The 26,549-nt window shown below is 40.1% G+C and overlaps 1 protein-coding gene across 1 annotated transcript in view; it reads left to right on the top strand.

Moving 5' to 3' along the window:
• Positions 1-23,753, top strand: part of MYO16 (myosin XVI) — a gene marked incomplete at both ends in the record, with an annotated part of 485,888 nt that extends 462,135 nt beyond the window's left edge. Inside the window, 2 exons of the mRNA XM_079722050.1 lie at positions 4,444-4,529; positions 23,526-23,753. Of these exons, the coding sequence (XP_079578176.1) occupies positions 4,444-4,529; positions 23,526-23,753 (314 nt within the window). The remainder of the gene's footprint in view (positions 1-4,443; positions 4,530-23,525) is intronic.
• Positions 23,754-26,549: the final 2,796 nt, after the last annotated feature.

Below are 26,549 nucleotides of genomic sequence, written 5' to 3'. Positions count from 1 at the left end.
GAATCCATGAAATGTATTCAAATATAGTTTTTACAACCTCGTCTTGTTTATAGGAACTGTATAGACTCTTTGGAATTCATACTGCTTTCTGATTCAGAGCCAAACTGCCAGAGGAAGCAAGCCTTCACTTGACAATCTAGAATATGGTGCAATTATCTATTTTGAGCAGCAGAAGGTAGGTTTGTTAAGAAAGCAAGCTCCTCAGGCATTCAGAAGGCCCTGTTGCACTCCTCCTTTTCATTAAAGATAGTTTGAAGTCATATTGAATAATTTCTAATTTGGACTTCATTTAATTCAGTTTCCTCCACTGTAGTTGAGAAGTCGGGTTGAAAATGGCGGATGGAACTGCTGACTCTGCCATTTCCTAGCAGTGTTGCATGGCTCCTCTCTGCCTGGGCTCAGACCCAGGGCTGATGCACACTAACTCCATGACCCTGAGACCATGACTTAACCTCTCCAATTCTCAGTTTTCTCAGCTTAAAAATGGGGACAGTCAAAGGACCTGCCCTGTGGGATTGTTGTGAGGATTTAGTATCAATACGATTTTACTAGCTAGCTAAAATTAGTGCTCAATAAATATTACCTATACACAGATATCATAAAAGGCTTAGATATTTTAGAGCTAGAAGATCCCTGAGGATTTATCCAATAAAAACAAGAATTATGTACATGACATAGATGAGGTATAAGGCAGTGAATTAATTCCTCCAAGACCACACAGGCTATAATACTAGAATCAATGCCTTATGACTTGTTTACACATAGACCCAAGTACCCACGTGTGTATAGTCAAACACGCAGGTCATTTTGATGGTCTACACTGCTGTTCAGACATTATGATTCGGAGCCTCTGTCATGAATGGAAGTCGGGGTATGTGGATAGAGTTCAAGGGAAGGGAAGCATGCTGTTGCTGCCGCAGAAAGCATACATGGAAGGAGGGGCGTAGAACTGTGTTTGCTGGGAATTATTGCCCCAGAGTCTGGTTTGGGAGAGGGCTGTGCCCTGAGAAAACGTTCTGTGACGGAGACCCCACTTCCAATGGAAGTCAACAAATAAGGGGCTTCAGATGAACCTTGAATGTGCCCCCAGCACCAATCAGGGGTCTTCAACCCTGTGGGAAAGCACAGTGGGATTCTCTACCCCAAGGCTTTGGGGTTCTTCTGATGCCTTTGTGTAACAACGTCCCTTAGCTACACGAGGGACACATGTTCAAGAATTTACAGGTGAAATAATATAATTTCTGTAATTTTTTAAAAAGATAATGAGAAGTAGATGAAACAAGATTGAAATACTGAAAATCCTGAAGCTTGGTGATGGGTCCATGGAGTCTCACTCCATATTCTCTTTGCTTTTATATGTACATGAAATTTCTGTAATAAAGAGTCTTGAGATATTTGTTGTCTTGATAGATAAGATGGGTTAATTATTGTAGTTTTATGTGCACTTCTTTGAATACTTAATGAAAATAAACTTGTTTATTATTTAGTGGTCACTTATAGTCTCTCATTTTCTGTACAGAGTCTTTGCCCATATTTTAAAATATGAGAGTAGGCTCTTTAATTTGACTTGTAGGATGTTTTAAGAATAATAGAGCCTCTTATTTGGTGTATTTAAATGTTCTATGTTGTTCTTTTTTAATTTGCATTTTACTTTTTTGATATTTTTAAAGTATATTTATTTTTAAGTTTCGAATAGAAGTATTGATACATTTTCTTTTCCTTCATGGTGTGTGTCTTTGGTGTCATTTTTAGATCATTTGCCTTTAAAACATACTGCTTCTAATATGGCAACAAAATAAAAGATTTTGTTGGCCAAAAAAAGACACCCTGCCTTTTCTAATCTCCTTTACACCTTCAGTGCTTCCGACTATTCCTTTGCACCTCCGGATTCATGCTTCCATGCGTATTCACCATAACTGGGCTTTCTCACCTCCCTGCTATGACCTTCAGGGTCAGTGCTACCCCAGAGTCGTCTTCCCCTAGAGCCCCCTCACCTCCTGCATCACCAGGAGGAAACAACATTCCCAGAATTTCTCCAGTGCCCCTTTCTTCTCTGTCACTCTCTCTCTGTCACCACCCAGCCTTCCATCCCCACCCCCAACACTGACTCTATCTGTCTTGACCCTTCTTTAGTCGACAGGTAAGAGATGCCTTTACACCCACCACTTAGGTACCCTGGTGCCACAGCCCTTCTCAGAAATCTACAGTGCTACCCATTGCCTTCAAATATCGCCAGATTCTGTGAAGTGTTAGGTGATGCCTGTAATTTCTGGAGTACACCCTCCAGGCCTCCTACTTTGGCCATCTTACAGGCCACCACCAGGACGTGGAGACATCTTGTGTTCCATGTTACAATGCTTCAGCTCTTCCATTCCCTTGGCCAGGCTGACCTTCCTCAACCTTGCTCACCTTTCAAAATCCTCCCCATCCTGGAAGGTCCACAGCCTTTGGCATCTCCACCGTCACTCTTCCTCTAATCCCTCACCCAGAGTGAATCCCTGCTTTCTCCAGATCCATCTCAATGCCACCTGTGCCCTGTGGAACCCTTAAATCATTCTGTTGTGTATTCTGCTTAAGAAGCATTACCGTGAAGATTTGAGATCCTCGGAGGCAGACCTTTTCTTGAGTCTTGGCGCATTTCCCAGTGCCTTATTCAGAGGGTGACCTAGATATTTCCTAACTTTATTTAGTTGACACTGTGTAAAGCAGTTCATGCTAATGATTTGGCTCTGTTTGGATCCTCACTAAGCTGAGTTTCTGTTCTGATTCAGCGAGCAATCTTCTAATTGATCATTTAGTTTTTAAAAATGGATCACAGCACTCTTCTCCTTCCCCAGGTTCCTAGTCTCTGTAAGATGTCCAGTGAACTGGATTCTATAGCAGCAGATATTTGTCTTGCTTGTCAGTGGGCGCTTCATCCCCCTCTCACATGAATCCCAAACTCTTAGCTTTGCCCTGCTACCTGGACATACATTTTATTGTGACTATCTGCTTATCTAGTTGCCTGGAACGCCAACCTGTGTGTGATCTTGGATTTCCAGCCACCCTTCCTCTGTATTGATTCTGATCACTCTAACACTCACTGCTTGATTGGAGCCTTCCCCACACCTGCTACCCGGGTCTCCAAACAGTATTCCCCTGGGCAACTTTAGACATTGCTATTGCTTTTGACCAAGACCCAGTCCCCCCATGACCACCCATCCGTATGTCTATCACTTCTCAGATACTGGCCCTCTCCTGCCCAGTCTCAATGAACTAACCCTTCCATGCCAAGGTATTTGTATATATATCAAGAAGATCAACTGGGAAGACTTCTTATGTGTTAACAGGATGTTGTGGACTTCTCTGCAGAACAAACTCTCTAACTGGAAAAATATGAGTGATTTTCTAATGGTGTTTAAATCAGGAATCATGTACCTGTTTAATCAGTTATACCATCCTGGTTAATTATGATTTCAGATGAGAGGAGCAATCACTTCAGAATCTGAAGTTGTCTAGGCTGAACTTTCATTGGATAGTTACTTTTTAATCCATTCATTTTTATCAGTAAGTCACCTGATTGATCCCTCTCTCACAGTGCTGCTCAGCCAGGGATGATTTTGCCTCCCAGGGGATATTTGGCAATGTCTAGGGACAGTTTTGGTTGCCACAGCTAAGGAGGTGATGCTGATGAACACTGTGCAATGCACAGGACAGACCCCCGACAGAGAATGATACAGCCCAAAACGTCAGCCAGGCTGACGATGAAAAACCCTGCTTGGGTCACGAGGGATAATTACTATAACCTTTTGGAGCCTCAAAGGCACTTCTGTATCATGGGAGATATAAGTTGCCTCAGACCCGCCACTGAGCCTATAGGGTTGGTTATGTATTGGTCTGTTGTGATCGGGCAGCTACCCTGACCTTTTCCACGTGGAATTTCACCCAATCTCCTCCTTTCCTTTGGGTGTAGAATGAACGATAGTCAATAACATTCATCTGACACGTAGACTTGATGGTGTCTTCTCTGTCTTCCATCCCTTCTCAGCCACCCTGCCAACCCACAAATGGGAAGCAAACTGCAGTCGCAGGGACCCATTTACCCTCCATTGCCCACAGGCTTCTTTCTCCCATCGGTGTCTCATCAGACTATTTTCAGCCTCTAGAAAAGTTTTCCTTCTCCCCTCCAGTACTTCTTTGCCCACGTCTGTGCTATTATGGCATATTTCTTCATTATCATTTCATCTTTTTTTGCCAGTACATTTCCTCTTTGATTAGATGGAACTCCAGCAATACCTGGCGTTACCATGCTGCCTTGGGAAATTTATTTTTCAATGAGTGTTTACTGACCTTCATTTCAATCCATGAAATGTCACCATTTTAATTTGTTCAGTAAGTACACGACTTACTTTATTTGGGGAAAGAACACACAACTTAACAGCTATTTTGTGTTGACCTCCATAGGTTTACCTGATGATGATGGATTCTCCAGGTTGTCTGGGAGTGGGACCTCCTCCTTTCAGAGACATAGAGAGAGTCACACCACTCAGGTAATGACCCCTCAATGCTTACCTTTGCTATGGTAACTGAAGTTAAATGCCTACAAGAGATTCATGAAGGTGTGACCAAGAGTGTTTGTTCTTATTGGACTAGGGAACACAGTTATTTTCAACTCTGCTGTTAGTTTCTTCACCTCAACATTCTCTTTCCCTTTGTATCAGCTGACTGCTCTCTATTTTCTGCTGGTTTCAAAAAAAGAACATCCAAAACAAAAATTAATAGATGGTTTCATATGAACTGTTATGACATAATTTATGTAGTGACATTTTAAAATCACTGTCAGGAGAAGGGTATATTGCATCTGCTAAATGGTATTAGTATTTCCTGCATTTGGTCTCAGCTGAAATAGCAAGGCTGTAAGTGAGGACAACATGGAAATAAAATGCTTGAAGCCCCTGTGGTTTCATGGCCATTATCTCTCAGTTTCCACCTCAAATTCCATGTAATCCAAATTCATTTATAAACTATCATATGATCAGAACACTGCAAAATCAAAATGAGATTGCAGTTCACAAAACTGTTTTGATGTGCTTCAGTAATTTCACGTGTATGCATAATGTGTTTGGCCTCAAAAATTTTGCCAATATAAAGAGGATTATCACTTTAAAATAAACTCTAGTGTTTGTAGAAAGAATAAAGGATTTATATCAATCGTTTAGTGTCCTTTTTATGTTGAATTTTAAAATACTGTTTTCAATAAGTATCTTCAAAAAATATGACTTTGCTTTGAAGGTGGTACACAACAAACAATGTATCAAAGATTTTTTTATCAGTATATTAAAGATTATTGCTTTAGCAGAAAGATTATTTTTTATGAAGTTACAGCACAACTTTTGCTTTGTCAAATATCTACATTAAAATCGTATGAAAACTCAGTCAAGTATTCAGATGTTTTCATGAAACCAACTATTCAGCCAAAGATCTGTTTTCATCTGAACATTTGACATTATGTAGGCACGGTTATATTATCAGCTGGGATTTTTAAAATAACACTGATGAGCTAGTGGGAAAAATCAATAATTTAATCTTAAAAATAAATCTTACAGTAGACAATATGCTGAAATCACTTACGCTGATATATAGGCATTGAAATAGAAAAAAATGCTGATTGCTTGCAATAATAGATTGTCCTAATCTCCCCTCTGTTCCTTAGAGATGCATTTACTTTACCTTGTAAGCATTACAGCTGCTTTATCTATGATAATTCACTGGGGAACCTGCTTGTAAAGAACATTGGCTTGATTTTTATTATAGGGTTGGCTCCTATACGTTAGAGCACAGGGATAGATACATCCTTCCCAGGGCTCCCACTACAATGTGGTTCCTAGAGAAAAGGGTTAATTTTGAAAGAAGGTGCATAAAATAGGCATCTCTGGAACTTTCCCTCTGATTTTTCATGGGTTTGGCTAAGATGCAAAGAGAGATGGGAAATATCGGGCCCCAGGAATAATTTTCCATTCCCAATTTTCAATGAGGGCTTGTTTTCAAATGCAAACAATCTCCAGTTATCTCACAGAGCATTTTTTCAAGGAAATGGAAAACCAGGCTCATTTTCCTCCATGCCTGGTGTGGGCATTCTCCTGGCAGGACACATGTGTCAGTGTTGGGGACCTATAACAGTTATGTGGAACTATGCCTTGAATGACCACACATCTCTCAGTATAAATGCTTCTTGTATGACATTTATATAGGAAATATGGACACATACAGGCATATTGCATTCTAGATTTTCTAGTAATGCTATTAAATAAGAATTCTATAAAATCAGCCCTGAACTGATTGGGCATGTAGCAATAAAATTAAATGTTGACTAAAAATTGAATTCCTATTTGAGGATGTCTATATTTTAATTAGCATCATCAGTGATTTTAATGAAATCCCTTTAAGGAAGATAAAATGTCTGGGTGTTACTGTAGATAAAGAAAACAAGAAATAGATTTAGTAATTTGCCAGAGGTCATAGGGAAAATGCAGTGTCCACAGTTTGAATGGATGTCAAGATCCTATGTCTTATTTCTGAGAGTGAGCTTACCATGACATTAAAAGCAATGGAGGAGTCATCCAACTTTTACATATAATTTAAAGAAGTTTTGGTCAAGGTGAAAATTTTAAGTAGCTGTAGTGGACGTTTGTGGTTTGTGTTTTTAGCTGCTGGCCACATATTTAAGCTTCTGGCCTACCACCATGATAATGTAAGGAGAGAGATTTCACCTTCCTCCCTTCCTTTGAGAGCTGGATAAATGCATGTGAGATGGGCTCTGTCTATCCACCATGGGTTATGGGTTGAGAGACATACGATGGAAGGGACGAGGATAGATGTCACCATGGGGGTGTCATCTGGCCACAGTGGCTCCCTCCAGTGGCCAAAGATGTTAGCCCGTGCTGTGACTGCGGTCACCGCATTCACCTTGGGTGCAACCCACGTGCCAAACCTGTCCTTAACTTCACGTCCAATTATTTTGCTTTCCAATAAATCTTCTACCTGTTAGAGTTAGTTTCTGTTGCTTGCAAAGAAGAATTTTGACAGGCACACTAATCTGATTTTATTGTTATTATCTATAAAATTTATATCAAAGGGGTTTTTTAATTTTATTTTTTATTCTCTATTTTTTTAATTGAAGTATAGTCGATTTACAATGTTATGCTAATTTCTGCTGTACAGCAAAGTGACTCAGCTATACATATATATATATTCCTTTTTTATATTCCTTTCCATTATGGTTTATCACAGAATATTGAATATAGTTTCCTGTGCTATACAGTAGGACCTTGTTGTTTATTCATTCTAAATGTAATAGTTTGCATCTACTAACCCCAAACTCCCAGTCCATCCCTCTCCCTCCCCTTCTCCCCACTGGCCACGGCAAGTCTGTTTTCTATGTCTGTGAGTCTCTTTCTGTTTTGTAGACAGGTTCACTTGTGCCATAATTTAGATTCCACATATAAGTGATATCATGTGGTATTTGTCTTTCTCTTTCTGACTTATTTCACTTAGTATGATCATTTCTAGTTGCATCCATGCTGCTGCAAATGGCATTATTTTGTTCTTTTTCATGGTTGAGTAGTATTCCATTGTATACATGTACCACATCTTCTTTATCCATTCATCTTTCAAGTTTTACATAGATTGTGCATTATTCTTAATGTAGATGTAAACAATTTTCTAATAGGGGTAGAACCTCCATAAATAGCTTCTTTTCTCAAGGTACAGAATATAGAAAATGTAGTTTATGTTCTATTCCATCGTATTTTAAAAATTAATTTGCAAAATGTAAGGACTTTATGTAAAAGTAGTAAAAATCAATTTTGCTTAAAATATTTGGAACTAGTAAAAGCTGAGACACTAGCCGGATCGAGTATGTGGCTGTGATCATTTATGCTCCTTATGTAGAAGGCTTGGTAGGTCCAGGCTGTGGACCAAGGCGAACTATTCATGTCCTTCTGCACCCCAGGGCACAGGTAAACCAGCAGTGACGGTGTGACATCGTGGAATCTCACATCCTAGTCCTAAAGGGGGGCTTTGTGGCATTTCTCAGTTCTCAAAACTGGAATCGCAGAGGTTGAAGAAGCCACGTCATGTTGGTTTTTGAATTAGACAGTGTTTATAAAAATACCATGCCATTTATCTACTTGCCATTTTGTAACATGTGAAGTCATTTTTTTTAAGTTTATACCATTTGGCATGATGCAGTCCCTTAGAGGTAAGTTAGTGGCGAGAGACTCAGCACTGAATGAAATACTGAGAATACACCCACCAGCCTAGAGGACTTATTCGTGTTTGTGCTGAGACTGCAATGCTGACTCAGGGGGTTAGGTAACCTGACACAGGGAGCCCACGGATTATAAATAGAGCGAAAGCCTGAGCAGAGCAGAAGAGGGCGGGCCTGAAGGCAGGAGGGCAGCAGAGAGGATGGATGAAATAAAGTGCTCAGTGCTTGCCCTTGGCGTAAAATTGCTATTTGCACATCTGTTTAGGGGTCCACACTTGACATTGAAAAATGAGATTACTTTTTATTTGAGCACAGTTAATTTGTATTTACATTCTCATTTTAACTTTACCAGATTTCACTTCCTGACATTTTATTCCTCTCATCTATCTGTTCTGCCCAGTAATATTGTGTGGTTTACAATCTTCGATTTTCGTTGTGGGCATTTATTGTATTTCTTGCCAAAATTTTTTATATTCTTTGGCTTTTTAAAAGAGCACTAAAAGTTATTCTTAATATCTGTAATATTCAAATATTCAATGTAAGAAATCATTGATGGCTTCTGATAAAATAGTGGCAATCCAGTGCCTGAGAGCTTAATAAATATCTACTCCCTTCCATCACAGCCGCCAATGAAAGCCCTAACAGAATCAATATGCAGTTGATCCACATCAAGAAACGAATTGTTATGTGGTTTGTTTTACTGAGCCATCAAAGGAACCTTTTTGTAATGTCACATATCAAAGAAAAGAAGAGTTGCAGATCACCCAATAAACCCAATGCCTTCTTTCTATATTCATTTGATTTGTCCCATGGACTGCTTGAACTATACTGTGGCATGGAAAAGAAACAGTGGGTTAGATAAAATAACAAAATGTCGACACTTTTCCTTTAATATTAAGGGGGTAATTCTAAAACACATGATGGGGAATCGAAATTAGATAACCATTTCCAAAGGAAATATGTGTATTTCACTTGTAAGCTACAAACCGAAGGAGATCTATCATAGAAAGCTCTTCACACAGCTGAGGTTTCGGGAAATCAGTATGCACTACTCGTGACTTCCATATTATGGGCAAGCAATGAAGGCAGTAAATTAATTTTATGGTTAAGAGTTAAATGGCAGTGTTTTCAACAGGAGAGGGACATGTCCTGTATAGATATATAGAAACTTGGAAAATAACACAAACAAATCCTATATTTTGTATTTTTTCCTTCATAGAATTGCACCATATGTGTACCCTAAATGTATTTAAATGCAGAATGTTTTTCCAGTGATGACATTGACTATTATCAATGAGGAAAAATCAATTTTAAGAAATATGAAAGGAACGAGAACTCAGAATTGTAACTACGTGTTTTTTGTTTGTTTGTTTTGTTGAAGTATACTTGGTGACTATGTTTTTAAAAAGGAGAAAGGTCTTGTGATATCTCTGCAGGCTGAGGTCAGGGGAGCACTCCAGATGGGGAAGGAGCAAAGACCCTGGACAGGAGCTGGCCTGGATCGCAAGATGGCCAGCATGGCTGGAATGGAGTAACTCCATTCTGCAATACGACTAGATGTTTCCCTGAAGAGCAGTAGAAATTACCATTAACTATAAGTGTTAATTCTAGAAAAAGGGGACTTTTAAGTTATAAATGACAGCAAGAGGCTAAATGTAAAATCCCAGTTATGACTGTATTACATTGTCTTCCTTCAAAACCGTTAACCAGGTTTGCCTTTTCTATAAGTGGAAAATATAAGACAAATAGCTCTGTTCCTGCTCCAGATACAGAGAACTGGAAGACTGATACCTGGGAACCTGGGCCCCAGAGTTTCTGACTTATTAAGTGTACTGCTCTGTACATTAATGGGGCCTGACAACTTTGAAAGAAAAATTTAGGCTAAAGGAACAGAAAGTTTTCCATGGTGCTGAAACGTAATCTAGCCAACCTTGGTAAAGGAATTTATTTTATGACCTTAGTAGACCTCCAAGACCTGATTTTTCTCTGATTTCTATGATTACACTATTATTTGAAACTGTCATTTCTGACAGAGTCAGAAATAGGTTCTAAAACAGATGAACTATGATATTGGGAAGAAGTGTCATGAAGTCAATGACATAAAAAGCCTAGATTTTGAAGCCCAAGTGGATTTAAGTTAATTGTATACACTTGCAGGTGATTTTTAATATCTATTTTGGGAAAGGAGTCTTGATTAAAAAGATCTGCTCTTGTATGTTGCCTACTTTGGCAGAATCTTATCTATTTTCCTTTCTAATGCTTCCTGACATCTCTTTTCCTTTCTCTATTTTCTCTAGCATTTGTACCCGCACGATTTGCAATGACATTGTCTTAAAGACACAGTCATTGACCCCTGGGCACCACCCCTGGCAGACACAGTGCCCACCAAATACATTTCTTTGGAAGCGCCTAGCTAGACTACGTTTCCCAGCATGCTTGTGGTTGGGAGTGGTCATGTGACTGAGATACAGCCAATGGAGCAGGAGCCGTACTGATGTGAGCTCCCTCCAGCCTTGGCCCATGCAAACCTCCCTTGGACTGTGAGTGCTTTATGACCTTTCCCATCCAAAAGCTGGATACACAATACTCCAAGACCCTGGAAGACGCAGAGTACATTTGTGACAACGTGGAGGTCATCCATCCACTGATCAGAAACACCCATTTTAGCCTTAACATGAACAAGGCTAAAATGGGTGGATTTTGTGTCAGTCCACTGGTATTTGTGGTTTGTCTGTTACAGCATCTTGGGTAACGTAAACTGGTACCCTTTCTCATTTATCTGGCCTAACGTTTTATGTGTTGCTACTGAGCATTATTTATAGTCCTTAATTCACTAAGTTTAGCCTCCATTATTATTTAGCAATCTTTATTCTTTAAGGTAGTAAAAATCATGCCTGTTCATGTCTTCTGATGATAGGATTATTGGAATGCAGCTTATCAGACATTTTAATACAAAATAATGATCACTGGTGTCCCCACCGAGTCATAAATATGTAAAACCAAAGCTTGTAATTCTTAACAACTGGTCGCACAGAAATCCCTCTAAATCAATAGACTTTATTTTACTCAGGGACAAAGTCAGACCCCTATAATAAACTGGGCATCCAGGAGAAATGGTCTAATACTCTTAGGACCTATTTGTGCATTTAATGATTAGAAGGAATTGCCTCTCTTGTCTCTCCTTCTCAAGCGGGTGACTCTAACTGGTAACTAAACTTTGGAGGGAGACTCAAGGTTGAGGACAGAGAAGATGTTTCCCCCGTGCAGTGAGTTCCATGGTCAGTGGAGTTGCTAAACTAGGCCCCTTTCTTAAATATAGTTGATTTTTAAAATCCATTTGGATTGGGCTAATAGTTTTATTAGCATTCAGTTTCACGAAGTGGTTTTCCTCATTCTTATTTAATTATATTTAATACCATAACTCAGATTGTGATTGTTTCTGGAAATAAGTATTTTGATAAATGAATAAGTTAACAGGTAAACTGTGCCCTACAAAGCAATGCAAGTGAAGATACTGGCTATTTGGACAGTGGGGTTAAGTATCCTTGGACTTGGACCCTCCATCCTCTGGAGGCTGTGGAGTGCTTATCTGCCATGGTTGTGACCCTTGCTTTCCTCACTTTCATACCTATATCTTATCTCCTTTCTGACTTATTCACATCTGCATTACTAGTTCAAAGCTAACTCTCAAGTTGTACACCACATGGCACAGTGTTTTCTCTCTCGTGTTTTTCGGTCATTGTCCATGTAGACGTGAACAAAAGTGTGGACACCATTCCTTATCCCACTCGACCCAAGTTGCCTTTCTTCTTTGTGTGTCCGACTCATCCTTTCAGTCCAAAACAAATCCCACAGCCCAACAGAAATCTCTTGGCTGTATTGGCTTTGAAATGAGTCCTGTCTCCTCTGTATTCCAACAACAGTCATTGCGTCTGTAATTTATTAATCAGTTGTGTCTGTAATTTATTAATCAGTTAATGCTGTGCTTCCTCATGAAGATTTTGCACTGACGTCCTGTTTAAGCATGTTTATTCATCTAACTCTTTATGCTTTTATGTCCTGTTGCTCATACTCAAATGAAAGCCTCTTGAGGGAGCAGGTCATACTGCGCAATTCTAAGTCCCATAGACCCCATGACGGTACTTTCTGTCTCATAGTCATTGAAAGCACATGTGTTCATTGATTAGCAGACAAGAAAAACTTCTCGGAAGTCAATGTGATTAAGAAGGTCGACTAAACTCAATGTACTTGGATTTGAATCCAGACTCTACCACTGACTAGCCAAGTGAGTTTGGGCTTTAAAGATGAATTTCAGCATCTATGAAAAGAGGCTAATAATCCTTAACCTGCTTATTTCACATGGTTATGGGATTTTACTAGAATAACCTGTGAAAATGCTTTAAGAATATGAAACAAGATCATGAAGATGATGCTTGAAATGGGCTCTGGAAACCTTAGAGCTTTCTCTATCTGGGCATACAAACTGGCACTGTTACAGAGAAGATAAATAGAATTACAGAGTGTGTTCTGGGTACATCTGATTGAATTGACATATAGAGTCTATGTGAGGGTGAGTGATGATGAAGCTGGAATAATTACTGTGGTCAGAAAATACAGGGTTTTCTGTAACATGCTAAGGTGTGTGGACTTGACTCTTTAGGCTAGGACAAGGCGGCGGCATTGAAGATTTTTGAACAAGCAAATTTTATAAGCAGACTTATTCTTTAGAGAGAGAAAATCTAGTAGATTACTTGTCCTTAATAATACCTCCTGGTATTTGCAGTGAGCTTCCCATATAATCCCAAGAAAAATATTTTTAAAGGAATTGTAATACTCTTACTTTCTATGTTTCCGTTATAATAGATTTATGTTTTTCCATGTATTCTCTGTATTTGAACCCATTACTGTAATATGTCATTACTATAAATGTACTCTAAATATATGTTATTAGTTTTTGCTACAATCTTCTAGTCACTAATACTGGTACTGCCATGTTTTTAAATGAATTGAGGTAAGAGACCAGAACTCATACAAAATCCATATCCTGAAATGTCACAAATTAATTGTTGTGTGATGCACAATCATGAGTTTCTATTTTATAACTTTCCATCAGTAGGGAGAAACGTGCATCCACTCATCAGAGTCCATTTTTATTCTTAACTTTGGACTTAAAATCAGCTGCAAAATGCAAATAACTGTCCATTTAAATTATATTAAATGTGCTCCAATATAATATTACTTATTATAAAAATAAAGGACAGCGGTTAATTTTTTTTAAAGAAATCAACTTGCACAGATAAGGTAAAAAAATTAAAATCCTCTCTTCCTTCCTTCACTGTCTGTTGTCCAGATATACTCTTGTTTCCAGTAGAACCTGTTCCTTTTAAGGGATATTTTCCCTTCTTTAACCCGTAGGCAAAAAGGGAGACAAAATAGCAAGAAAGAACTTAATTGGATTGCTGTCTAAATGACTATTTCTGAATTAAGAGGGATCAACTCTCTTCTGCCTAAACCAGAAATGCTGTTTTGCTTTCAGATCATTTTCTTGATTTTCTTTTCTAAAGTATGGAGATACACAACCCTTTAATCAGAGACTTTTTGAATCAAATTTCATTTTAAGCCATGTCATCGGGATCTATTTAGGTAAACTTTGGTTTTACAAACTGATTTTCAAATTTCATTTTTTAATGCTTTTCCTCCAACATGTTGTTAGCATGAGTGGAAATAGAATTTGCATTTGAAACACTGATATTCACTATTCAGTCAGCCAAGAGGCTGTCTTCTTTCAATTTCCATAAATGTCAGTAAATGCCTCTTTTCACCTTTGGGTGAATAGTCAATAGAAAAATCAATGCTGTGACAAATGAACAGCAACATGATTTTACATATGAATTATTTAACAAATACTATTTTTATCCTAGAAGGGAAAGACTTAAGGTAAAAATCAGCAGCAAATTATTAATTTACATTTATTAATATTATTCATAGAAATGCATAGCCACAGGAAGTGAAGAAAATTTGTATCTCATTTTTTAATTAGTTCATGTCATAGGACTCTGTTAATGACACAATAGAAAACCATTAAAAATTAGCAAGTAGATATATATGTAATAAACCTCATTAAGCCTTTACATAATGTTGTGCTTCCCTCTGGGTTGTGAGAGATTTTGTAGTTTTTAACCCCTGAAGGTAAGTGCACAGATTATAAAAGTCCCACTTAGGGATGTAGAACTTGCAAGAGGTCACTGAGTCAAATTCTATCTTCACGTCTAATTGCTGTCTCCTAGACATTAGAAGACACAAAACAGCTTACAAATCTGGAGTTGGGGGGTGGTGAAGAGGATGGAGTCTAGATTCATGTCTTTTAAATACCAAATCAACAAGACTTTTCTCAATAACAGGGGGAAAAAAAACACATTATTTTTAACCCTATCCTGAGTTGTCCAGGTCGTAATCACCAGTGTCTTAAGTAACACTATTTTCTAAGGATTAATTTCAATTAAGGAATCTTCTTGTTAAATATCTGCTGAAAGGAAGGGATTTTGTTCCAGGTTGAGGATCCTAGCCCATAGGGAAATGACTTCAAACTGTGATCATCTGTGTGTCTGTTCACATGTTCTGGGAGATTGACATGGGCTGATCAGAGGCATGCCTGTTTACTGAACATGGATGGCTTAGCTTCTCCCTTGCTCAATCCTTCCATAAGGGCAGAAAGGAGAAAGTGGGGCTATATATGCAATCCAGGCCACATTTTAGGGGGTCTAAACTGACAGGAGGGTGTCAATTTAAAATGCTGACCACCCCTTAAGTGCAGCCTACCTGCAGTGCCTCAGGTGTTGCTTTCCAGTGGTGTTGGAGGAGTCACATTATCCCAGCTCCCAGTAAATACTTAAACCAAGTGGACGCTAAGCTCTGAAGTTTCCAGATCTCTTCCAGGTGTCAGATTTTCAAATAAAAATCACAGAATAATTTCCAAGTGTATTATTAGATCCTCCACCAAACAATTTGTTTTCAAAGACATTTAAGCTGACAGATAGTGTGTGCCCTTTTCTAGAAGCCTGAGTTTTGCACCTGTTATAGAATAGTACCATTTTCCCCCATGACATCCAAAAATAATAATTCTGGGCACAAGATGTCTTAGTCCATTCTGGCTGCTGTAATAAAATGCCACAGACTGGGTGGCTTATAAACAACAGAATTCTATTTCTCACAGTTCTGGAGGCTGGAAGTCTGAGATCAGGGTGCCAGAGTGGTTGGGTGAAGTCTGTTTTTCAGGTCACAGACTTCTGGCTGTGTTCTTACGGGGCAGAAGGGGTGAGGGAGCTCTGTGAGGTCTCTTTTATAAGGGCACTAATCCCATTCATGAGGGCTCCACCCTCATGACCCAATCACCTCCCAAAAGCCTTATTCCAAATACCATCACTTTGGGTGTAGGGCCCGAACATGTGAATCTGGGGGACACACATTCAGACAGTAGAATAGGATAAGCCTATTTGATTGCTCAAGGCATTGCATCGTTTGGCCACCCTGAAGTCTAGGGTGACTGTCCCACACTCTTCAATGATCCCTCTCACCAACCATTCAAACCCATGTAGGCAGGTCTGAATTCAGAGTAACTAACGAGTCTGGGGCACCTCACACCCTGTGTGATTTCAGAGCAGCAGAGCATTTTTAGTACATTCCCAGGGCTTTACAGTGTTTGAAAGGGCCTTATCTGAATCTGTGAGATGTGAATTACATCTCAAGTCTGAGAATTCATCCACAGTCTGTCTGGCATTGCTCAAAGGCACTCTCTTCCTTTCCCTTCCCAGAAATTGATGGAGGTGTGGTGCTCAATTGCCGCCCAAGTTTATAAAAAAGTGAAACCACAAGTCTGATACACTGTGATGACATTTGTCCCTTTTCTCAAACATGCATCTTGGCATTCATACACTGACTCCATCCAGACCCTCTACGTAAGTGCATTGGATGCACTGTGCTGGGCAGAGATTAATTTACTAATTTACCAGTTTTAGACTCTAAAGGACACCCATAGTCTTGTCAAGCAGTGACTAATTTTACTCACAGGGAATTCTACCCACTTAGATCAGAATTTCCCCCCACTTGCATATTATAATATATATGACCCTTTTTCAATAATAATATAATGTTAATTAAGTGTATACACATATCATTACGTAAAATCTCTTTATCCTTTTAGCTTTTACTACAGCTATAAAATCAAAGCCAATTTACAAATTGAGTGAAACAAAAACCTACAAAAGCTAGAAAACATTAAAATTCACATTTATGTCAGGTATGATTTTCTTTAGATGAAATTACTGTTGAAAATATGAATCTGGTACTGACTCAAATCCATGAACTTTGGTACAGATCTGCCATCTTGTGCCTTTGATTGATCCCAGTCTATCACTTCTATTTGAACTGCTAGGCAACCTACCCTATGATGTCAAATCACTTAGCTTTTTATTGGAGGAAAGTGCCTTATTTGAATATCAGATCCATCGACCTTTTTCTCATTGACCTGAAACAATATAAACAATATTAACTGTGTCAATCTGCTTGTAAATAAAATATGAAGTCAGAAAATTAAATCTCACTGAGCGCTAGCTTAAAAAGTAAGTATTCAAGTGATCCCAAGCACATACAGATAAAAAAGCAAAAAATTTTAGGCTGTCCCAAGAACTTGAGGACCCCTGAAAATACATATACAAATCCCAGTTTCCAAAACATTTAACTGTTGTTTAAACTACTCACTACTGCCCTTTATATCTTACTCTAAAATTCAAAAAACTTCTAGACCTTCTTCTTGCATAACTTTCTTTAGTTGTAAATCATATATAAATCCTAGTTATGTTATAAGCCTAGTGTGTTGCTCAGTATTTTGAAATCTTCTTGTTACTAAGGAAGGAGAAGACTATTGTATATTTTTATAGGGCCACACATTGTGAGAAGTACTTTCCTTTAACATTATCTGATGGAGTCATCAGGATCATCATGATTCAGAATGTTTAGGGATTTTCTCAAGTCAAAGAGTTAGCCATGACATGATCATAATTGCCCGCATTTATAGGGCACTCATTACATTTTTAGGGCACTCTTAAGTAGCCCACATCTGTCCTTTTGAGGTAGATGATTACTGTGCACCCACTTTACAAGTGAGGAAGCTGATGGGCTTGCTTAAGGTTACACAACCATTAGGTGCCAGATTCAGGATTCCAGTCCAGGCACCCTGGCTAGAGAGTCCTGGTTTGTCAACCATCCCATCCCTGTTCACACCAGAATCCAAGTCCCCGTGGGTTTGTGATTCCCTGTTAGAGAATGGAGATCAGTGTCATTACTGGTGCTTGTCTACATCAAGCCCCATGGAAGTGCCTTCTTTCCCCCTTTCTACCCGGTGCCCATTTCATTTTTCAAAATTCAGATCAAAGCCACCACCTCTGTGAAGTCTCTCCAGACCTTCCTCCATACAGCCCCCTTCCCCAGGTAAACAGTGAAAAAAATTTTTAGAAAACCTCCCGCTCATTGACGTACCCCATCTCCATGCCCCGTGTAGCATGTTAAGGCACTGACGTCATTGGCATGTCTAAAAATTCCTTTAAAAGCAGGGCTTTAGTCATTTTCATGGCACACAGAGGTGGCACCACATAGAACCCAGAGGTTCCTAGGTGTGGAACACTTCTTACTTTCCCAACTACAGCTCTTGCCTTCTGGTTCTGAAAGAGAATGTTTTCATGTACAAACACTAGTCTATAAAACATGCCAGAAAAGAAAATAAGTAAGGAAGTAACTATCTGAAGTGGTGACATGGGCTGTAGTTATATCTTTTAAAGCAATGGGGAGCAAGATTTAAGTTAAAAGACACCAATATGACATCCTTTAATCTCCAAATAAATCAGGATCAATGAGACCTGGGTGAAGCCAGCTGACTCCAGGCCCACACTGCCAGTGGCATCCTTAAGCCCCAGAGTCACTTCTCTTTATGAAAAGAAATGGTTCCCTTTTGATACCAAAGCTATTTTGTGTTACAAAATCATCATTGCCTTTTTAATGCTAATATTTAATTTGTTGTGAAATAACAAATAATGGTAAGGGAAGCTCTAATGGTTTTTGTTACTACAAATAGGACATGAAATTTAAAGAATGACAAAACACTGATTTAGATGTTTTTACCGTGCTAGATAATTTGCAGATACTTTTTTATTCCTCACCTATTACTTGACCACAATTTAAATAACATTCATAGTTGTATTTGGTTGCTATTCTAAAATAGTAAAGCTCTGTCACTGCCTGTGACAAATACGACTCTTGTGCCTCATAACCTGATACATTTAATAAATCTAAATAAAGTAGATTAAACATCATTAGTCAGGGCATCCTGTCCTCATCTTCTGATCCGTTTATTGTCTCACAGATCATTTTTTTAAACTACCATTTGAACTTCATTGTGTTGAAAGTAGTGACCTCTCAAATATCCTTACACAGAATTTTAACCTTCATTTAAGGCATAACCTGTGAAGATTCTTTTTTTTTTTTTAAATGGAGATCAATAATGTTAATATTTTAGCATCTCATTTATGCCATTCCAGCAACTCTGTTTCTATACCTATTAGATTTTACTCAATACCTATTAATCTCTGTAATACAAAGTTTCATGGGATCTCTCAAAAGGAGTGTATTCTGAGCATTAGTTTGATTATTGCAAACATCAGTCAAATTTTTGCTTATCAAGGAAGCATGGAGAGCTCTTGGTGGTGGATTCAAAGATGGTGTTCTTCTGTACCCACTACATTATTCAAGACATCGATACTCTCATTAAGAAAGTGCTTTCTAAAGCTTTGTGTGTATAAGTTTCACCTTTTATAATGTGCTTGGGAATTCAGATATTTTTAGTAAACGTTGAGAAGCTTTGAAAGGATAGAGAGCATTTTTTTTTTTCAGTGAAGCCGTGACTCAGGGGATTTGGGACATTTTATGTCAAAATCCCTGCCCACAAGCCTAATTCAGATCAGCAGCTGCTGAAAGTCACTCTCAGCAGATCGGGCTGCTTCTATGGAGTGACTCAATCTCTAAATCTTTCCTGTTAACGAAAGTCTTAGCAGAGGGTCACACCTAGTGTATATTTTTGGTCATTATGAAAAGCTGCTGAAAAGAGTTTAGGATTGAGAATAACTATAGAATAGGTGTATTTTGTGCTTGATAAGAGGACAGAGTGTGTGGTCACAACAGCATGAAAACAAATACAACACATGCCAGCCGGCTGCAGAAGACCAGCACCAACTGCAGGGTGGAGATTTGGATTCTGTTTTTATGCTTTACTCTGTTTTGTTAGGAATTGACCTCCATTTATAGATACAGATATAGATATAGATATTTGCATCTTTCTTTTAGATTAATTGAAATTTATTATTTCATAATAATTTGTTAATTATACATTCTATCATTATTCTTTTTGTACGTTCCTAGAGAATAAAGCATGAATCCTTGATTTATTTCATCTTAAATTGTATTACTTCTGTCATTTTCCTAATACTGCTAGAAACTCAGAACCTCTGAGCTCCATGTAACCCCTCCTGATTTTTGCAGTTATTGTTGGCGCATTGTTCTAATATGACTTAAAGTCTATAAGACATTTTCCAATCACATAACTTGTATTCACCCATGGATTTAATTCCAATGTCCTTAATCCTCTCTTAAATTTCCATTTTTTTTCATCTAGGATCATTTTCTTCACCTTAAAAAAAATAGTCAAGACCTGTGATAGCAAACTTCCTCGTTCTTGTTTGTCCAATAACATTTTATTTCACTTTCATTTTTAAGGGATTTTTTTTTTTTGAGTCTAGAATCCTAGGTTGAATTACTTTCTTTCGGTACTTTAACTTGTGATTCATTGTTTGCTGGCTTCCAGTATTTCTGTTTAGAAGTCAGCTTTCATTCTCATTGTTGCTCCTTTGAAGGTATTGTGTTTTTTCTTGTAGATTTTGAAAACATTTTTCTTTGTCATTGACCTTTGGCATTTTTAATATGATTTGCCTTCTTTTCTTATTGTTGGTGGTGGAGTGTATTTATCGTGGTTTACCAAACTTCTTAATATGTATGTGGGTGCCATTCACAAGTTTTGGAAACTTATCTCTGAATATTGCTTTGCCACTTTCTTTATAGCTCTTCTATCAATACTTCTGCTACTCCTTTTCTGTTTATGTCTACTCTGCTATTTCTTTTATTTGTCCATCTTTTTCTCTGTTCTTTTAAACATTTAATCACAGGTATTTTAAAGTCTTTATCTGCTAACTCTAAACCTGGATCATCTGTGAACCTGTTTTATCTTTTGATTTGGGGTAGATTTCCTTACCTCTTCCCATGTATAGTAATTTCTAATTGCATGCTAAGCATTGTGTGTAAACAAACTATAGACACTACTGATGATGTTTTCTACCTGAGGCGATTCCACCATCCTGTGTTAGGAAGCAAAGATAAGAGGTGGTCACCTCAATCCAATCAAATATTCCACAGTGATGGAAAACCAGTCTCCCTCTGGTTCTCCTATCATCCTCAGGCTGCACCCTCCTGTGCTTGGACTGAGAACCTGACAGGCGTTTGTTCATCAGCAGTGAAACATTACAGTAGCTCCAGCTCTGCCCTTCAGAGATCCAGGCCCCATTCAGCTGTGCACCCAACTCAGTTTCAAAATCTGCAAGTCTTGAAGATGAGACTAGTCAGGCACTTGAGGCTGTCATCTTCCCTGTCATACTTTTGCTTCTGAAGCACCTCTATCACTATAGGAGATTTTCTTCTGCTTTTTTATAAGCTCTTGACTCAAGGCACCACTCGCTCATATACTTGAAGAACTCAACAAATGTCCTTTGGGGAAAATGACCATGCATTTGAGGGTCCTCAAGTTTTCAAATTGTGTCTCTTGTTCCTGTGCAACTGCAAAATATGGTATGGACTTTCTTTCTTTTAGAAAGGGCCTACAGAAGAATTCAGAATTAGCAAATGTCCCCAGGAGAAAAAAATAGTAGCTGTTAATTATTTGATTATCTATTCACTCAGAAAGATTCTTCCCATCCAGAATTTTAGTTTCTCTAGTTCAAAGTTTTGCCAGAGCTTTCTGTTGTTTCAAAATTATGATTTTTGGTAATGTATCCCATTTTTGCACTTTTGCAATGGGTGCAGTAACCTGTCATGACCTAAACATCCTAGACAGAAGTAAAATTTCCTTGTTTTATTTCTAAATAGATCAACATTAAGTTGTGTTGCTTCAGAAAGATGGTATCTCAAGGAAGCGCTGGGAAAATAATCTACTGAGATGATCAATTAAATATTCTCCATAAGAATAAATCCAAGGACTGTATTTTTCAGAGATGGCTATTATATGCTGAGTGTGCCAAGAACATGTATACAAATATTCAATATCCAATGAGGAAACGAGACTGAAGCTAAATGTAATCACCACAGCATCCACTAGTGGAGAAAATAGAGGAACTAAGATATGTTAGTGAAAGAAGCACACAGATTTCACTCAAATCCCAATGAGAAAAAGAAGTAAAGGGGAAGTTGATATAAGGATGCCGGTCTTTGGCATATATCAGGTCCTGGACACCAGCTATTGGGCAAATGACAAGTACTGTGGGGTAATAGGAAGACACACCCTGGAACCAGACCGCCTGGTTCCACCATTTTCCGTGTGACTTTGGGCAAATGACTTAACCTCTCTGTGCCTCAATTTCCTCATCTGCCAAATGCTAGCACCGCTTTGTAGAGCTCTTGGGAGCATTTCATGAGTTAATATTTGTAAGGGGCTTAGAAAAGTACTGACGCATCTTTAGCATTCTGAAGTGTTCACTAAATAACTAATTTTATGCACACCCTCCCACCCGGCTCTCTTGGCTCACTTCCCTGACAGTAGAGGCAATCTGGCTTCCACAAGAGTCTCTCAGCAGGAGAATTCTGACTTCCAGGTCATTCTGGTGCAGTCCTGGAGGCTAGAGAGAAACCCCCTTTTAAGGGGGGTATACTGCTTTAGCCACTCACTTTCTATCAGTGCCTGGAAGTTGCTTTGGGGATTGGACGGTCACAGGCCTGTTTTGCACACTGTTTGTCTAAGCTTCAATTGGGAGAAATTCCTTTTACTAATAACCAGCCCAGAAATCTAGTTACGTACTTCAGGTATGGGTTTGACCTCCCAGCTTCTGTGTTTTAACATCGTTTCTTGACATTCAGCCATTTCTGTGATTCTAGGCTTTAAAACCTTCTTCCTCAGGTGAACAAGAGGCTTGGGTGTCCAGGTGAAGGTGTTGGCTTTAGAATTGTATAGAACATGGATGGTCTTGTTGTTTTCAAGTGACTATCCTCACATAAGCCAACCACCATGCCCTGCTTTGTTTTATTCTCATTTATCTTGATGGAAAGCATGGAAGTGATGTGGGAACAAAGTAGTAGGTGCCTTGAGGCCGTCTCGTTCCCTCTGAATTCTCCCCAGTAGTCCCATTCTGATGTCCAGAATCTCATTTTGTTAAACCAGCATACTCACTAAAGAGCTGACAGAAACTTTGGTTTCTGCAGCGTGCAGCTGCTCCAGATGACTGGCTGCTGGCAGAGGGCAGAGCCCACAGCATGTAGCCTGCCTGTCCCCACATGCCCGAGCTGCCCCTGGAGGCAAGCTCTGCCCCTCTTCAGGGACCCCAAGGAAGCCAGACCAAGCAGCTGATACACTTGCACACGGTGATGCCCTCCTGCAAAGACCCCTGAAGTTCCCATGTCTGTGGACTCCTGGGGCTAATGCGTGATGGTCAGAGTTGGGGTCACATGACCTTAAAAGGTGTTGACTAGTAACTGTGTGTAGACAGAGGGGTGGATCCTGGAGTGGGATGCAGCTGAAGAAATCCAGCAACATCTATTATAGACAGAATTATAATCATGATACATTCAATGAAGAAAAAGTCCAAGATGTCGTAAGACTGTATATAACAAGAGAGGTCAAAGGGCAAACAGACATGTGATTCTTTCCTGTATCACTGGAGGTACTTCACCTGTTCCCCAGGGTACTTACCCTAACTGATTTCCAAGTTCCATTCATCCTCCTAATTCGGCAGTTCACAGCCGACCTGCATTGGGTGCCGTTGCCCAGGGCAGCAGAGCCAGGAAGTTCTAGAGGGGATGTCCAAGGTCTCTTTCCACCCCATCAGAGCCCTGGCATCCAGGTGTTGCTCTTATACTTCTCATTCCTTCACAGTATTTGATGCTGCTCTTTTTCCCTCCTGCTTCCCTCCCCCAGGTAATCCATCAGCTGAGGCTGTCCGAGAATGAGAGCGTGGCCCTTCGGGAGCTCCTGGACTGGAGGCGGAAACTCTGCGAGGAGAGAGGAGACTGGCCACAGATCCTGCGCCATGCGGAGCCCAGGGCACCTCCGCCACCTCCGTGCAAGAAGCCCACGGTCCTGAAGAAACCTGAGGGGGCCTCCTGCAACAGGCCACCCCCCAAGTTCTGGGACACTACCCTGTGATGGGCCCCGACTGCAGACTTGCTGCCTGGAGATGCCAGGTTCACAGACAGAGGCTGCCCCGGTACATGCTAGGGGCTCTGTCCACATCTACACGAAAAGCACAGGACAGCCCAGTTAAATACACAAGATTCCCTGGGTGTGTGAGTGTGTGTGTCTCTGTGTGCGTGTCTGTGTTTTCTCGTCCGTTCTGCGGGGATGCACTCTGATCTTCAGGCTCTGTGGTCCTAGGGCTGTTCTACCCCGAGGTAGTGAGAGAAAGGCCAGACAAAGTGTGGAGGAGCAGGGAGAGAATGATGGAGGAGGGGGACCCCTACACCGCAGAGTTGTTTTTATAGGGTCCGACCACTTGCTTCTTGTCCTCCAGTCATTCTACTCTCATACACTCTCCAGGACCTAGGTTTTATTTCTTTGTGGGTGCTTGCGTTTTATTGGAATTACAATCCTGTTAATGATATACATGTTTGTTATTGTATTTTATAATTTTATGTAATGAGTGGTGCTCCCTTTCTTCAAAATACAGACTTTAAAAAATCATTTCTAGAACTTTTCTTTTCCTACATACCGTTTTTTTTTTTTTTTAATGTAGAGTACCTAAAAATCCCGAGGCTGTGTTGTTGTTTTAGCTTCACCGTTCCAAGCTCTGCACACATACAGCTTGAGTCCGATGTCTTGTGTTTCATTCACTGATCAGGAGACGGTTCCTTCCTGTGCTCTGTGTTTCCAGGCACATGGACTGTGAGCTCTTTATTGAAATCTCATCCCCTGACTTCAGTAGAGGTTACAGGAAATGATGCAACACTCCCTTAAATGCATATGGCTTCAGATTCATAGCTGGGGGTGTGCAGGGGGCATATCCATTCAAAGGTCTACGCAATACCAATAAGCATGCTGAGATTTGCTGGTCCGAGCCGTGATGCTGCCCCACAAGACGCTTGTCCTCTCTGAGCTCCACTGCATGTCTCACCCGCTCTATGTCCTCAACCCTCCTGTGATGCACCTGCCTTGCTTATCCATGCGCTTCTGTTGGCCTCAGACCATGGTGTCTTGCTCCTTGGAACTTTGTTTTCATACCAGCCTTGGCAAAGTTACTGTACCAATAAAAGGGTACAACTCTGTTCTTCTGTGGTGTTATTTATGTGCCACTGTTGTTTTCCACAAACACTTCCATTTCTGGATCAGATCAGAAGGGGCAAGGAGACCTCTGTTCATGTGTTCTTCTCACAGCATCTTGCAAACTTTAGGATCTACAGTTTGTTTTAAAAGAAAGATTTTTATGGTTATTCATACACAACCACCAGGTAGGCCTACGTCAGTTGTAGGAAAAATATGTTAATTATTTAGGAATACTAGTAGGCCAGTAAATCAGGAGAGGACTTCCATTGAGAAGATGGTTTGTGATGCTCACAGATCCCACACCGAGCCAGGGAGGGCCACACGGAGAAGCATCTGGGTGCGGCCAGAGGCAGAGGAAGCAGGGAGCTGGTGGGCTGGAGCTTTTCGTGGGGTTTCCTGGGCAGGAACGGGCGAGGCGGGTGTGCATGCGTGGACTGACGGGCTTGGATGGTTTCAGCCTCTCTCGGGCACAGAGGCTGCCCCTGGTCCTCTGGTTGCTGGCCCCCGGCCAGGGGATAGTGGCCTGGAGTGGGAGAGGTGGATGAAGGCAGTGGATGGGCTGTGGGCTCTGGAAGGGTCGGGGTTGTCTCCTATCTCTGGGACTTGGCCAGCCCTGGGCGGGGTAGTTCCTTCAGCCTCAGCCAGGGACAGATGTGGAAGCATCAGAATGCAGAAAATTAAAAGACGTAGTTGAGACATGGTTAAGTGGCAACAGGACTGATGTCACCCAACACGTTCAGGGGGGCGTCCGCCCGGCCGCCAGCTGGACGGCCACCCAGCCTCGCTCCCTGCTCTTTCTTCTCACTCTCGCCGACATGCAACCTCCTAACCCCAGTCCCTAAGTAACCGCGACACCAATTCCCTTGAGACGCTTGCTTCTGTGGCCAAGCCTTCATACTGTAGGCACTTCATGACCTTGGCTGCATTAAAAGTGGGAACTGGATTTCTCCTGCTAACACACATGGTGTTTTTATTTAGACCAGAATGAAAAGTGAACCGTCCAGGCATTCAACTTGTGAGAACTTGTTTCAGATGTGCATTGAGCACTTTCTGTGACTGTTTTGTTGCTTTGCACATAGTATTCCAACCCTGACACTGACATAAGCCTTCCTGATAATTCTCATCTTCTGGGTACCGACCCTGAAGTTGAAGCTCAGAGCTTTAAGGAAGCTGTCAGAATATAAACCCTCGTCTTTATGGTTCCAAAGCTCATGCCATTTTAACTTGATAGAAATTTTGTACTTATTGTATGGAAGTCTAACTTGAAAAACTTCATTAAATGATATTTTGGGGGGTACAATGCTGTGGAAACCTCTGATGGAAGCCTATTACAGGGAAGGTGTACATGAAGCAAGCCACCCAGGTACATATGGATCCAAATGACACACTCTCTGTTCTATTAACCTGGTCACATGTGGGGCTTGTGTAGTTATAACCTGATCCTGACCATCACCTACTCAAGCATCAGGCAATAGTAAATATATAGTCTGTCTAGTAATCCCTTCGTCTCATCTAAGGTTGTTCATCTTCCAGAGCTAAAGGCCAAACCCCTTGAAGATTTTCTGACACACAGTCTCCTGACTCAGTAACTACAGCCTTTTGTGCATTGCTTTCTGCTCCCCATGGTGGAGAGATTTCGGTGTGTGTTCATCAGTAGCTTACAACCAGCTGATTGTACCTGTT

This window comes from Hyperoodon ampullatus (assembly GCF_949752795.1).
Source record: "Hyperoodon ampullatus genome assembly, chromosome: 16".
Classification (NCBI taxonomy): Eukaryota; Metazoa; Chordata; class Mammalia; order Artiodactyla; family Ziphiidae; genus Hyperoodon; species Hyperoodon ampullatus.
This window is presented reverse-complemented; position numbering and strand designations above follow the sequence as displayed.